Below are 14083 nucleotides of genomic sequence, written 5' to 3' on the forward strand. Positions count from 1 at the left end.
TAAAGTTGTAGGGCAAGTTGAGATTTTCACTTATAAGTCCAATACCCTTCATTCAATTGACTTAACCCTTTAGCGCATGTATACGAGATAGGCCGACATAGCTCATTAGCAGATGTATACCCATCTGGCCGACCGTATCCATTACTGGATGTAAACGCATGGCCCGCATATTTCAATAGGGTCATTTCAATATTTCAATTTTGCATCTTTCTTTTTGTAAACAATATCCCGGATGTTTATAAAATTAAAGTTTAACCTTTTGTGTATTGATTTTCCCTAGAAAATATCATCTGCTAAATTGAGAAGGTGTTTATACTCCCAATCGCAGGTGTGATATCCCATTGTGACGTAATAAGACCACGAGCTGAGTACTGTATGGAATTTCCCCCAAATTCATTGATGCGTAAATCATTAAATATATTACGTCAGTTCAGTTTACCATTAAAATCAATAGAGATTATATTTACTTAAAGGTAATATTTTGTTTACAAACAAAAGAAACAATTAGTAAATGAGAAAATGATTGGTAAATTTTCTGTGAAGCTGATATAATGTCCATCATAGTTTTGGCTGTAAAATAGGTCATGTGCAAGCGTTTTGTTTGATCTAGATCTTTTTATTCATACTGGAAAATCATTTATCAGCTTTCTTTTTTGTAAACAATTTTATGAGGGGGTAATAAAGTTAAACAGACACCTTGGACTGGATCTCTCAGCTGGATGACACCAGATATTCCTGACATATTTCTGTGTATTATACACAAGAACATAAATTGTCGGCTTTTTAATCCAGATGGGTCTTTTTTATGATAGGGGTAATAAAATTTAGATCGATCCCAGCATTTTATTACCCTTTGATTTAAGAGTGTAGAAAATATTTTTTAGCCATAGATTAAAGTAATTTAAGACAGACTTCATTTGTATTTCATAGTCAATTTATACTCTGGAATGGCATTTTATACCCTTAAAATTCATAAATCTCAGGAGCTTCCTGGGGCCTTCGGCCCCCTGGACCCCCTGCCAGGGCTTTGCCCTGGACCCACCGGGGACCCTGTGGTCCCCAGGCCCCGAGCAAAATATTTCAGGTTTTTCAAAATTTCCAACTTTCACCCATGCAAGTACAGCAAAGGAAAATCCACTGTTGTTTTTTTCCCCTGAATTAGTTGTCTTCAGATATTAATATTTTACTATTAAATGTCAAAATGAAGTATAATTGACCTTTGTTACTTTATTATATGGCAATAGGAATGCTAATTTAAGGTGGAACACAACTATGAACAAATTTTCAAGTTACTGTCTGAAAACTGGTACACGAATAGAAAGAAGAGCATACGCCCAGTTAGGGACTGTTTTTACTTTTTATGCCCCCAAAGGTGGGCATATTAAAATCGCACCGTCCGTCCGTCTGTACGTCCGTCCGTCCGGCTCTGTAACTTTCCCTTGTATGGACAGATTTTAAAATAACTTGCCACATGTGTTCCACATACCAAGACGACGTGTGGCGTGCAAGACTCATGTCCCTACCTCAAAGGTCAAGGTCACACTTAGTGTTTATTCACAATGGAGTGCTGCATATAAGGACATAGAGTATAGGTTGTCATGTCCGGGCTGTAACTTTCTCTTGTATGGACAGATTTTAAAACAACTTGCCACATGTGTTCCACATACCAAGAAGACGTGTCGCGTGCAAGACCCGTGTCCCTACCTCAAAGGTCAAGGTCACACTTAGTGGTTATTCACAATGGAGGCTGCATATAAGGATATAGAGTATAGGTTGTCGTGTCCGGGCTGTAACTTTTTCTTGTATGGACAGATTTTAAAATAACTTGCAACATGTGTTCCACATACCAAGACAATGTGTCGCGTGCAAGACCCGTGTCCCTACCTCAAAGGTCAAGGTCACACTTAGTGTTTATTCACAATGGAGTGCTGCATATAAGGACATAGAGTATAGGTTGTCGTGTCCGGGCTGTAACTTTCTCTTGTATGGACAGATTTTAAAATCACTTGCCACATGTGTTCCACATACCAAGACAACGTGTCGCGTGCAAGACCCATGTCCCTACCTCAAAGGTCAAGGTCACACTTAGTGGTTATTCACAATGGAGTGCTGCATATAAGGACATAGAGTATAGGTTGTCGTGTCCGGGCTGTAACTTTCTCTTGTATGGAAAGATTTTAAAATCACTTGCCACATGTGTTCCACATACCAAGACGACATGTCACGTGCAAGACCTGTGTCCCTGCCTCAAAGGTCAAGGTCACACATAGTGTTTATTCACAATGGAGTGCTGCATATAAGGACATAGAGTATAGGTTGTCGTGTCCGGGCTGTAACTTTCCCGTGTATGGACAGATTTTAAAATAACTTGCCACATGTGTTCCACATAACAAGACGACGTGTCGCGTGCAAGACCTGTGTCCCTGCCTCAAAGGTCAAGGTCACACTTAGTGTTTATTCACAATGGAGTGCTGCATATAAGGACATAGAGTATAGGTTGTCGTGTCAGGGCTGTTACTTTCCCTTGTATGGACAGATTTTAAAATAACTTGCTACATGTGTTCAACATACGTAGACGACGTGTCGTGTGCAAGACCCATGTCCCTAACTCTAAGGTGAAAGATACACCAAGTGTTTATTCACAAGGGAATTCTGAATATAAGGACATAACAGTGTAGGTTTTCAAGTATGGGTGGTATTTTTTTATGTTCAGAGGCAATTTAAAATAACTTGCCATATGTATTTGACACGTAAAGGCAAGATCAACTTTTCATGTACTAACCTTGTTCGTAGGTCAATGTCACATTCGGGGGCATTCGTCACATACTGTGACAGCTCTTGTTCAATATTCAAAACAGTTTTGAAACTACGACTCTTCAAAGTATACCACTGACGTTAATTTTGAGACGTCTGTCATATTTTTGCGTTCCAGCTACAATAACCGATAGTTTCATCAATTCTTTGTTTACCGCTATGAAATTTTAACCTCAAGTGCGTCTTGTGAAAACGTTCATGCACATATATTTTTCTTTCTCTTGTTGTACGTTTTTTAGTTTAAATTTGTCTATAACGTCATTTTTGTCGGGAAAAACGGCGTCGTATTTCGCTGAAAAAAGTGTACCTTTCTTTAATTCTTGAAAAAACTGCTCGTTTAATTTTTGATTTTTTTAAATATATGTATTCAATGTTTTATTACAAATCGCCTGACAGCAAGAAAAGGGTACCTTACCAACTTCGTTTTTGCGCATTATCAAATAATATAACCCCTTTACCTGTTTCTTTTTCAATACGTTTTGTGTTTAAACTTTTAGCATGATGTTAATCGAACTATTTGTTTTTGTTTATGAAATGAAAAGATGAGAAATCTTAAGAGTGTCTGATCAGTTTTGTGTAAGGTATATTTGTTATTCACTCACAGTTGTTGTACAAAATATCTAATTCCACACAAGACGGGCGCTGAATTACCAGCTTTATAAATCAACTGATGACTTAAATCTGGCGGCTATTTTAAAGAGAGGCTTTCTAAATTACTAAGCAATTTCATTTCCCGTATAATAATATTTTGATAATACACATCAATAATCTTTCAAGCCATGGGACTATACTGATTAGTGCTTTGTTTTTGTATATGTTCATCTACAGTAATAACACAACAATAAAATGTCTTTGATAAGTATCAGTAGAGATCTGCAGTTATAAGGCTCTAAACTTAAAGCAAAAGCATAGTAAATCCAGTGTGTGTCACTCATTTCATGCACAAAATATAACTTACAAACCAAAAAAATGATAATCGACAGAAATCTGCATTGTAATAAGCACAAACGGATCCAGGCAATAGAGGGGGTGTACCCCCCCCCCCCCCCCCCCCGAAATCATCCAAGTTTAATTCTGTATGTCAAAAACAAAAAAGTAATAATATACAGATCTATAAAATAAGCGACTATACAGGGTTCGAATTTAACTTTGAGGAGCACTCGCATAATTTTGCGAGTGCTTTTTGAGGCAACTCGCAAAATGTAAATAACAACTTGCAATTTTAATTATTTGCTTTATTCCCTTATGATTTTGTCTAATTTAATTAGAAATTTACACCTAAGACATATTATGAATATTAAAACGTATAAATCTCGAGTCACACGACTGCTGGAACTCGTTGATGGCTTATTCATTTTGGGGGGTTCGGAAAGACTCATCAGATGCTGGCCTCTTTTTGATAACAAAGCTGTCCAATAATTTGACATTGTTCACTTTGTATATTCACCCTCCCGATGGGGAATACCCATTCGGCAAGCAAGCTACAGATTTCTTTTAGTCTTATTTAAGTATTAAAAACATTATAAATTCAAAATAAATAAAAGCAACAGTAAATGTAGCATGGATGCTTTAGACCATGCAATATATCCATCGATGAAGTCTATTCGCTTTGACAGTTGGGCGGAAATATATTCAAAGGTTGATGGGGTTTACATATAGTGCACGAAAGCGCCAAATTCAGCCAATGATTGAGCTAGGTGATTACGTCATTTGTATTCGCTTTGAAATATGCATGCCTCGGAGCATCCCTGAAAGATTCGAGATAAAACTCGACCTTTTCCGTATTTGTTTTATTTTTGAAAACTTACGTGACTCCATACTGTCTTCTACTGGTAGTGTAAACATGCCACTTAAAGGCTGTTTACACTCGACTACGTTGCCAAGTTAAGTTCATGTTTATTCTACTTTCCTTTAACATTTTGTGGTCTAGAAAAAGCCACTCGCAGAATTTTGCGAGCTTGAATAAAAGTCACTAGCAATTTGCAAATGTCGCTCGCATTTTGCGAGTATGCGAGTCTAAATTCGAACCCTGATATAGCAGTCTAATTTTGATGTAGCCTGAATCGGTTATAGTTGAATAAAAACATATACAATTAATAAATTCCACTAATAGGGGTAACCATATTATTGACTAAGTTTGGTAGTGAATATAACTCTTGAACAACTTTCAACGAGGGCCATTTGTTACATAACGGTTGGGGGGGGGGGGGTGGTTGTTCAGTTCTTAACATTTAAAAATGCTCGGTCATTCTTTGAACAGAAAGAAAATGACGCATGTGGTCAATATAGATAACGGGGCCAAAATTGAATGTTACATCAGCGTTAATTTAAAACACACTAAAATTTTAAAGTGAAACTCTTATTCAAAATCAATATTTCACATGTATAACAAACACCAATTTTGACTGATAAACCCTTACTTCTTACTAAATAATGGATTCATGCAAAATATTATTCAATTATTACAAAATTGTAACTGTTTATTTAATAGTATAAAGCACAAAAATGATTCATTTTTTAGCTCTACTGGCCAAAGGTAATGTGTACGTAGTATGTGCGTTCGTGTGTCCGTGCGTCTGTAAACAATTACTTGTTAACACGATACAGCCTTCAGTTTTGATTGTATCTTGATGAAACCTGTACAGTATCCACATATCCATTAGAGCTCAGTTCCTTTCGAAAACCAGCCAAATCCGCCCATGCATACCTAGATTATGGCCCTTGATAGTATAAAAATCCTGTAAACAATTACTTGTTAACACGATACAACCTTCAGTTTTGATTGTATCTCGATGAAACTTGTACAGTATCTACATATCCATAAGAGCTCAGTTCCTTTCGAAAACCAGCCAGATCCACCCATGGATGCCTAGGTTATTGGCCTTGATGGTATAAGAAAATCAGTGTGTCAGTAAACAATTGCTCGTTAACAGGATACAGCCTTCAGTTTTGATTGTATCTCAATGAAACTTGTATAGTATCTACATATCCATAAGAGCTCGGTTCCTTTCGAAAACCAGCCATATCCGCCCATGCATGCCTAGATTATTGGCCTTGATAGTAAAAACAATCAGTATGTCAGTAAACAATTGCTTGTTAACATGATACAGCCTTAAGTTTTGATTGTATCTTGATGAAACCTGTACAGTATCTACATATCCATTAGAGCTCGGTTCCTTTCGAAAACCAGCCAGATCCGCCCATGCATGCCTAGATTATGGCCCTTGATAGTATAAAAATCCTGTAAACAATTGCTCGTTAACACGATACAACCTTCAGTTTTGATTGTATCTCGATGAAACTTGTACAGTATTTGGATATCCATAAGAGCTCGGTTCCTTTCGAAAACCAGCCAGATCTGCCCATACATGCCTAGATTATGGGCCTTGATAGTATAAAAAATCAGTGTGTCAGTAAACATTAGTTATATATAACTGAGGGGATATAGTAATGGTAGGCGTGATTCCGTGCGTGTGTGCGTGCGTGTGTGTGTGTGCGCGCGTGCGTGTGTGCGTCTGTCCGTCCCACATTCATTTCTTTGCATCTCCTTTTACATTTTTCAGGCGATTTCTACCAAACTTTCACCGATTGATGATCATAAAGTTAAGCAGCGCATATTGTCAGGCTTTTGCGTTTCAACCATTTTTTGAAAGAGTTATAGCCCTTTGTTTATTTTACATTTAAAATAGGTTTCTTCGCAACTCCTCTTACGTTTTTCATGCGATTTCTACCAAACTTTCACAGATTGATGATCATAAAGTAAAGCAGCGCATATTGTCTGGCTTTCCAGATTTGACCATTTTTGAAAGAGTTATTGCCCTTCGCTTATTTTACATTTAAATTGGTTTCTTCGCAACTCCTCTTACATTTTTTCATGTGATTTCTACCAAACGTTCACAGATTGATTATCATAAAGTGAAGCAGCTCATATTGTCGGGCTTTTCCGATTCATCCATTTTTTGAAAGAGTTATTGCCCTTTGCTGATTTTACATTTAAAATTGGTTTCTTCACAACTGCTCTTACGTTTTTCATGCGATTTCTACCAAACTTTCACAGATTGATGATCATAAAGTGAAGCAGCGCATATTGTCGGGCTTTCCTGATTTGACCATTTTTGAAAGAATAATTGCCCTTTGCTTATTTTACATTTAAAATTGGTTTCTTCGCAACTCCTGTTACGTTTTTCATGCGATTTCTACCTTACTTTCACAGATTGATGACTTTATAGTGACGCAGTGCATATTGTCAGGCTTTTGCGATTCGGCCATTATTGAGAGTTATTGCCCTTTCTTAATTTAACGCATTTCTTATGTTCCTGAGAAACTACCCTTACCATTGATTGGCTTTTGTTACAAAAAATGCCCCCATGAGGCGGGGGATATAGCTGTCTGTGACCGCTCTTGTTTTGAATGTTTATATTGCTTTAATAAAAAAGTGTAATGAAGTATCAAATAAAAAAAATTGTATACGAAATATCACTCAAACCGAATGTATCGTATTGGTAACATGTAACTGTTTGCAAACATTGCAATCTACCCGACTTAGTATTTCACATCATCTAAAATTCGCGAACGCAGTCATTTTCTGAAAATTGTTAATCCGAAATATCGCTATTCCAAAATATTTTTTTTTTGTCCCTACAATTTCAGATTAACAGTGTTCAACTGTATTTATTATTTATTTCTCATTTCTGGATATTGACTGGCAAACAAAAGGGTGTAGTAAAAAGGCAGCGGGATCACTGGAAAAGGGCAGCTGGCACCACCCTGCTATTTAGGCCTAGCTGGGCACTGAGTCAATCATAAAACCTGAATATCTTAGTGTCTGCTGCATGGGAATTAATTGGTTTATATTTTTAAATCATAAAATGTAGTTTCGCACAAGGATTAAAGCATTAACACACAATTTAAAGTAATTGTTGATTTAGTATAATTACCATCTTGACCTCCATCTTGAAAATATGAAACAAAGGTGGTACAAGTCTATCAATTGGAATATTGTATTACACAGCTTAGGCTATCAAAATAAGCATGTACACCGACCTGCAAAGTTGGCTTAAATACACCATATGGCTGCTGGACTACAACATTTCAGTTGGAAACTTCATAAAAAATATTAAGTTACTGGAAGCTGCCATTTTGTTGGATAAGATGTACTCCAATGCCAAACAGGGTTTGTGTATAAAACTCTTTCCATGGGTTACATCCCTTCACAAAACAACAAAATTAGGTGGGTTAATCTGTGGAATGAAACATCAATTTGCTGCAGTGACCTAACTGCACATCAATCGACTCAGCTAATGTGCTCCTTCTTCTGATAGCTCTTGATGTTTTTTTCAGATGCAGCACTACAGAAGAACTTACCTGAAGAGTTTGGATGTGTTGGAATTGATAAAGTAATACCATTTTTTGAGAGTGATGTTGCACAAGTGTCAAGCTTTGTATATAGGGTGACTGTGTCAGGGTCATCGCCTCTTTCAATTCTGCGCTATATAGTAACAAGTAGCAGTGAAATTATACTGAATAACTTCAATGCTGCCTATGGCTCTCAACATGATGGAAGAATAGCGCTAACAAACCCAACTAGTAATAACTCTGGAATATACAGAATAGAAGTGGCATACACACTTGCATCTGGAATAGCAGCCGATTTTACCGAAGTGACTGTAACAATCTCAAGTAAGTATTTAAATTTTGCTTATAACATCAAACTATAAACAAATATTAAATGGCAGTAATTGTAAAATTGGGTCAAAATTCACAATTCCATAGACTTCCATTTTTCACCAAAAGTGGTAGCAAGACATTGCAATTCTGATTATTATGTTATCATCATTTTCTTACAAATCATTTTGTTGTAACTTATTATGCCCCCCTTCAAAGAAGAGGGGTATATTGCTTTGCACATTTTGGTCGGTTGGTAGACCAAAGCTCGTCCAAGTGATAACTTAACAATTTCTGGACCTTTTGTCATAAAACTTTACATGAAGGTTTGACCTGACCAGTTGATGACCCCTATGGATTTTAGGTGTCATTGGGTCAAAGGTCAAGGTCACAGTGACCTTCAAAAAGGTTGACAAAGCTTCTCCGAGGATTAACTTAACAATGCCTGGACCTATGTTAATCAAATGTGACAATAAAGCTGGGCATGACCAGTAGATGACCCCTATTGATTTTAGGGGTCATCAGGTCAATGGTAAAGGTCACTGTGACCATGGATGCTAAAAGGTTGTCCCGAGTGATAACTTGATAATGCCTGCACCCATGGTCCTCAAACTTAACTAGGAGAATGGGCCTGACTTGAGTAGATGACCTTATTGATTTTAGGGGTCATCAGGTCAAAAGTCAAGGTCATGGTGATTGCGAAAAAGTTGTATGAATGATAACTCGACAATGTCTGCACTCATGGCCATAAAACTTGACGTGGAGGTTGGGACTGACCAGTAGATAATCCCTATTGATGTTCGGGGTCAAAGTCACGGTGACCTTGAACGCAAAAGGCTTGCCACTTTTATAACTCGACAATGCCTGCACCCATGGCCTCAAACTTGACATTTAGATTGGTGGTGACCAGTACTGATGGTATTCAATCATTCCTCACTTTTGCATAATATATGATTGAACTATTTTTTACACTAACAAGAATGCAGTATTTTTCAAAATATTTCATTTTGAATTGGCTCCATTAGATAACTGGAAACAATAACTTCTGCCCCTTTGAAATTTAGATCCGCTTATAAGACAACCCCCTAACATTGCCCATGAAATCAGGTGTTTTTGTCGAGACTCATTTATAAGACGGGGTCAATTTTTATAGCAAATCCTGCATTTTAATTTCTCCAAGTCTGTGATAATATTCAAGCTAAGCAGTCGAATAAAATAAATTTGTTCATTTGCTTGAAGAAAATCACAGATTTTTTTGTCAACTGTTAACAGATAAATTGATTATAATTTTTCCGATCGTATGGTTTGTTTTTACCAGCCAAGACGCAATCTTGGGAGTAGAATGGGATTATATGGTAAAGACTGACCCATTTCAGTCTGTACGAAAGTTATTATCGCACAAGGTCCTGCAATACAGTCTACATTGCAGGACTGGACCAGTTTTTGCAGGAAAATTTTATGTACATTTTAGTCATTCTTGTAAACCAAAGTGATGATGCTATGCGTACCATACTGTTAGATTCATTATTATCAAACCTCTGATGAATGAGGGTTAGGGTTTAATCTTGTGATGTAAAAATGTTATATTTTATTGAAAGTTAGGGCTTTCAACAGGCTTTAAAACCCAAGAGTCAATGACTCTTGAGGTCTCATTCAAAGAGTCATTGTCTGTTTTATTTCTAAATCCTTGGTCGTTCTTCATAAATAAAAGTTCTTACCTATCATAAGATGTCATTGCAAGGTACATGATTTTCTATCTGTTGTTTAATAGATTCTAAAACGTAAATAAACAAGAGGGCCATGATGGCCCTAAAACGCTCACCTGAGCAAAGGGCCACAAGTCTGTGATATTATATTATTATTATTATACCAGATTTGTTGAGCGCCCTTTTCATAAAAAAATACGTTCAAGGGCGCTTTACAATTAAACATGTGACATATCGCAGATATGTGGAAATCACCAAAAGTGACATATTTTAACATATAAAACCAATTCAATTGAAACTCATATGTTGTAAAAAAAACACACACACATAAAGTGTCTTAAAATGCTATATGCAATAAAATAAGCATAAAAAGTAAAATAAGAATAAGAAATCAACAACATGAAACCAAATATATATATATATATATATATAGTTACTGTAGTTCTGTATCGTAAAAATAAGTAGGGATAAAAACAGTCACAGTTGTTATCTATACGTTGTAGGAAGTTTTGAAAAGTTGTGTTTTGAGAGCTTTTTTGAATAAATTAAGTGATGATTCTTTTCTGAGAGTGTCTGGGAGAGAATTCCATAGTTTTGCGGCAGCAACTTTGAAACTCCTATCACCGTAAGAGATGAAGCATTAATAAAAATGTTGCAATATAAACATATCTTTACTGATGACGATGCCTTGTTTTATATTTGTAAAGAGTCATGTAATGAAGCTACCTGTAAAATTTCATTAGATTTGGCCAGGTAGTTTCAGAGATTTTTTTTTAAAGCAAAACAGTAAGTTGGCCATTTTGTTGTTGTTGTTGTTGTTTAACAATCGTGACCCCGTTGTATTTTTGTAGAGGGTGACTCACCCAAGGAAGCTTCCTATAAAGTTTCATTGAATTTGGACTGGTAGTTTCAGAGGAGATGTTTTTTGAAGCAAAACAGGAAGTCAGCCATTTTGTTGTTGTTGTTGATCAATCGTGACCCCTTGTTGTATTTTGTAGATGGTCACCGAAGGAAGCTTTCTGTAAAGTTTCATTAAATTTGGACTGGTAGTTTCAGAGGAGATGTTTTTTTAAAGCAAAACAGGAAGTCAGCCGTTTTGTTGTTGTTGCTGTTGTTGATCAATCGTGACCCCTTGTTTTTATTTTTGTAGAGGGTCATCCAAGGAAGCTTTCTGTAAAGTTTCATTGAATTTGAACTGGTAGTTTCAGAGGAGATGTTTTTTTTAAAGCAAAACAGGAAGTCAGCCGTTTTGTTGTTGTTATTGTTGATCAATCTTGACCCCTTGTTATATTTTTGTCGTGGGTTACCCAAGGAAGCTGTCTGTGAAGTTTCATTGAATTTAGCCAGGTAGTTTCAGAGGAGATGTTTTTTAAGCAATTGTTGCCGGACTGACCGAAGGACAGACGGACGACGGACAAAGGCCGATCACAATAGCTTGCCTTGAGCACTTTGTGCTCTGGTGAGCTAAATATATATCATTTCCATTTTTAGCTCACCTGTCACATAGTGACAAGGTGAGCTTTTGTGATCACAATTTGTCCGGCGTCCGTCCGTCGTCCGTCCGTAAACTTTTACTTTAAACGACATCTCCTCATAAACCGCTTAGCCAATTTCATCCAATCTTCACAGGAATGTTCCTTGGGTGGTCCCCTTTGAAAATTGTTCAAAGAATTGAATTCCATGCAGAACTCTGGTTGCCATGGCAACGGAAAGGAAAAACTTTAAAAATCTTCTTCAAAACCACAAGGCCTAGAGCCTTAATATTTGGTATATAGCATCATCTAGTGGTCCTCTACCAAAATTGTTAAAACTATTCCCCTGGGGTCAAAAATGGCCCCGCCCCGGGGGTCACTTGTTTTACATAGACTTATATAGGGAAAACTTTAAAAATCTTCTTCTCAAAAACCACAAGGCCTAGAACCTTGAAAATTGTGTCATCATGTAGTGGTCCTCTACAAAATTTGTTCAAATTATTCTCCTGGGCTCAAAAATGGCCCCGCCCCAGGGGTCACTAGTTTTATTACATAGTGTTATATAGTAAATCTTTAAAAATCTTCTTCTCCGAAACTGTAAGGCCCAGGGCTTAGATATTTGGTATACAGCATCATCTAGTGGACCTCTACCAGATTTGTTCAAATTATTGCCACAGGGTCAAAATTGACCCCGCCTAGGGGGGTCCTTGTTTTTACGTAGTGTTATATAGTAAATCTTTAAAAATATTCTTATCCAGAACCGTAAGGCCAGGAGCTTAGATATTTGGTATACAACATCATCTTGTGGACCTCTATCAAAGTTGTTCAAATTATTGCCACAGGGTCAAAATTGGCTCCGCCCTGAAAGTTATTTGTTTTTATATAGTCTTATATAATAAAACTTTAAAAATCCTCTTCTCCAAAATATAAGACCTAGAGCTTTCATATTTGGTATATAGTGTTACCTAGTGGACCTACACCAAAGGTATTCAAATTATTGTCCCGGGGTCAAATTGGCCTAGCTCAGGGGTCATTTGTTTTTATACGCCCATCTTACGATGGCCTATTATGGGAACACCCATGGCGGGCGGGTGGCGGGTGGGTGGGCCGCTCCACAATGTTGTCCGCTCTCTAACTTGAACATTTCTCATCCAATTTCCACCAAACTTCATGAAAGTGTTTGTTGGTGAAATATCTAGGTCAAGTTCGATAACCAGCCAAATCGCTTTAGGCACTCCAGAGTTATGGCCCCCTGAATTTGTCAAAATTGGCCATTTTAGCTTTGTCCGCTCTCTAACTTGATAATTTCTCATCCAATTTCCACCAAACGTCATGAAAGTGTTTGTTGGTGAAATATCTCGGTCAAGTTCAATACCAGCCAAATCGCTTTAGGCACTCCAGAGTTATGGCCCCCTGAATTTGTCAAAATTGTCCATTTTAGCTTTGTCCGCTCTCTAACTTGAACATTTCTCATCCATTTTCCACCAAACTTCATGAAAGTGTTTGTTGGTGAAATATCTAGGTCAAGTTCGATAACCAGCCTAATCGCTTTAGGCACTCCAGAGTTATGGCCCCCTGAATTTATCAAAATTGGCCATTTTAGCTTTGTCTACTCTCAAACTTGAACAGTTTTTATCCGAATTTCACCAAACTTGCTACTATAAATGTTTGTTGGTATATATTCTTGGCAAAGTTCTATAAGGCGTAAAAAAAAAAATTGGGTGTTTCCGGTTACCCGGCCGTGTCTGTTCCGCGCCCGCCGACCGTAATTTTTTTATCCTACCCAAATATTCCTCAATGTCGTCAGACGCTTTAAACGTGTATTTTATTCATCCCGGAAAAATCGATAGAGCGTCTGAGCGCACTGAGTAGGAGTAAGCAGGCGACAGATAATGGCGTCTGCTATTCTGTCACTCAACATAAAGAAATGTCCCCATTACGAGGGCATTTGATGCTTACGGTAAGAAGTGTAAACCAAAGCCACCAAATAGGGCAGATTTGTATTTTTTTTTGCAACTAAATATAAACTTTTGGTTTCAAAAAATATTTCATTGCTATAAAGAGAATATTTATTTAATAGTATTGGAAAATAAATTGATTATTTTTATGTGTTACCGATATTTAATGCAAACTTCTGTCAACTCCGGTTGTAACGATATCTGATATAATGGATATTGTGATATACTGCTTGTACCAATACTGATCTGTTGATTCTCTTTTAAACAGCCTTTACAGCATGCTATGGGTGTCATAGTAATAGCTTTTGAAAAGTTTACATTTAGATGAGACACCGATTAACTCAGCGTCTCATCTGTATGCAATCTGTTTGAAATTCAGAGTGTGTATTTTATCTCTGCTAGTGACTCAAATATAAAATTAAATGTTTCGCTTTTAATGATAATAATTCCGATATAACGATGATAATTT

General features: G+C 36.9%; 1 protein-coding gene across 6 annotated transcripts in view; it reads left to right on the plus strand.

Moving 5' to 3' along the window:
- Nucleotides 1–14083, plus strand: part of LOC128235137 (uncharacterized) — an 84291-nt gene that overhangs the window by 10163 nt on the left and 60045 nt on the right. For all 6 annotated transcript variants that reach the window (XM_052949874.1, XM_052949878.1, XM_052949877.1 and 3 more), the window contains exon 2: nucleotides 8155–8493. In XM_052949874.1, coding sequence (XP_052805834.1) covers nucleotides 8155–8493 — 339 coding nt within the window. The remainder of the gene's footprint in view (nucleotides 1–8154; nucleotides 8494–14083) is intronic.

Source organism: Mya arenaria, chromosome 5 (assembly GCF_026914265.1).
Source record: "Mya arenaria isolate MELC-2E11 chromosome 5, ASM2691426v1".
NCBI classification, from domain to species: Eukaryota; Metazoa; Mollusca; class Bivalvia; order Myida; family Myidae; genus Mya; species Mya arenaria.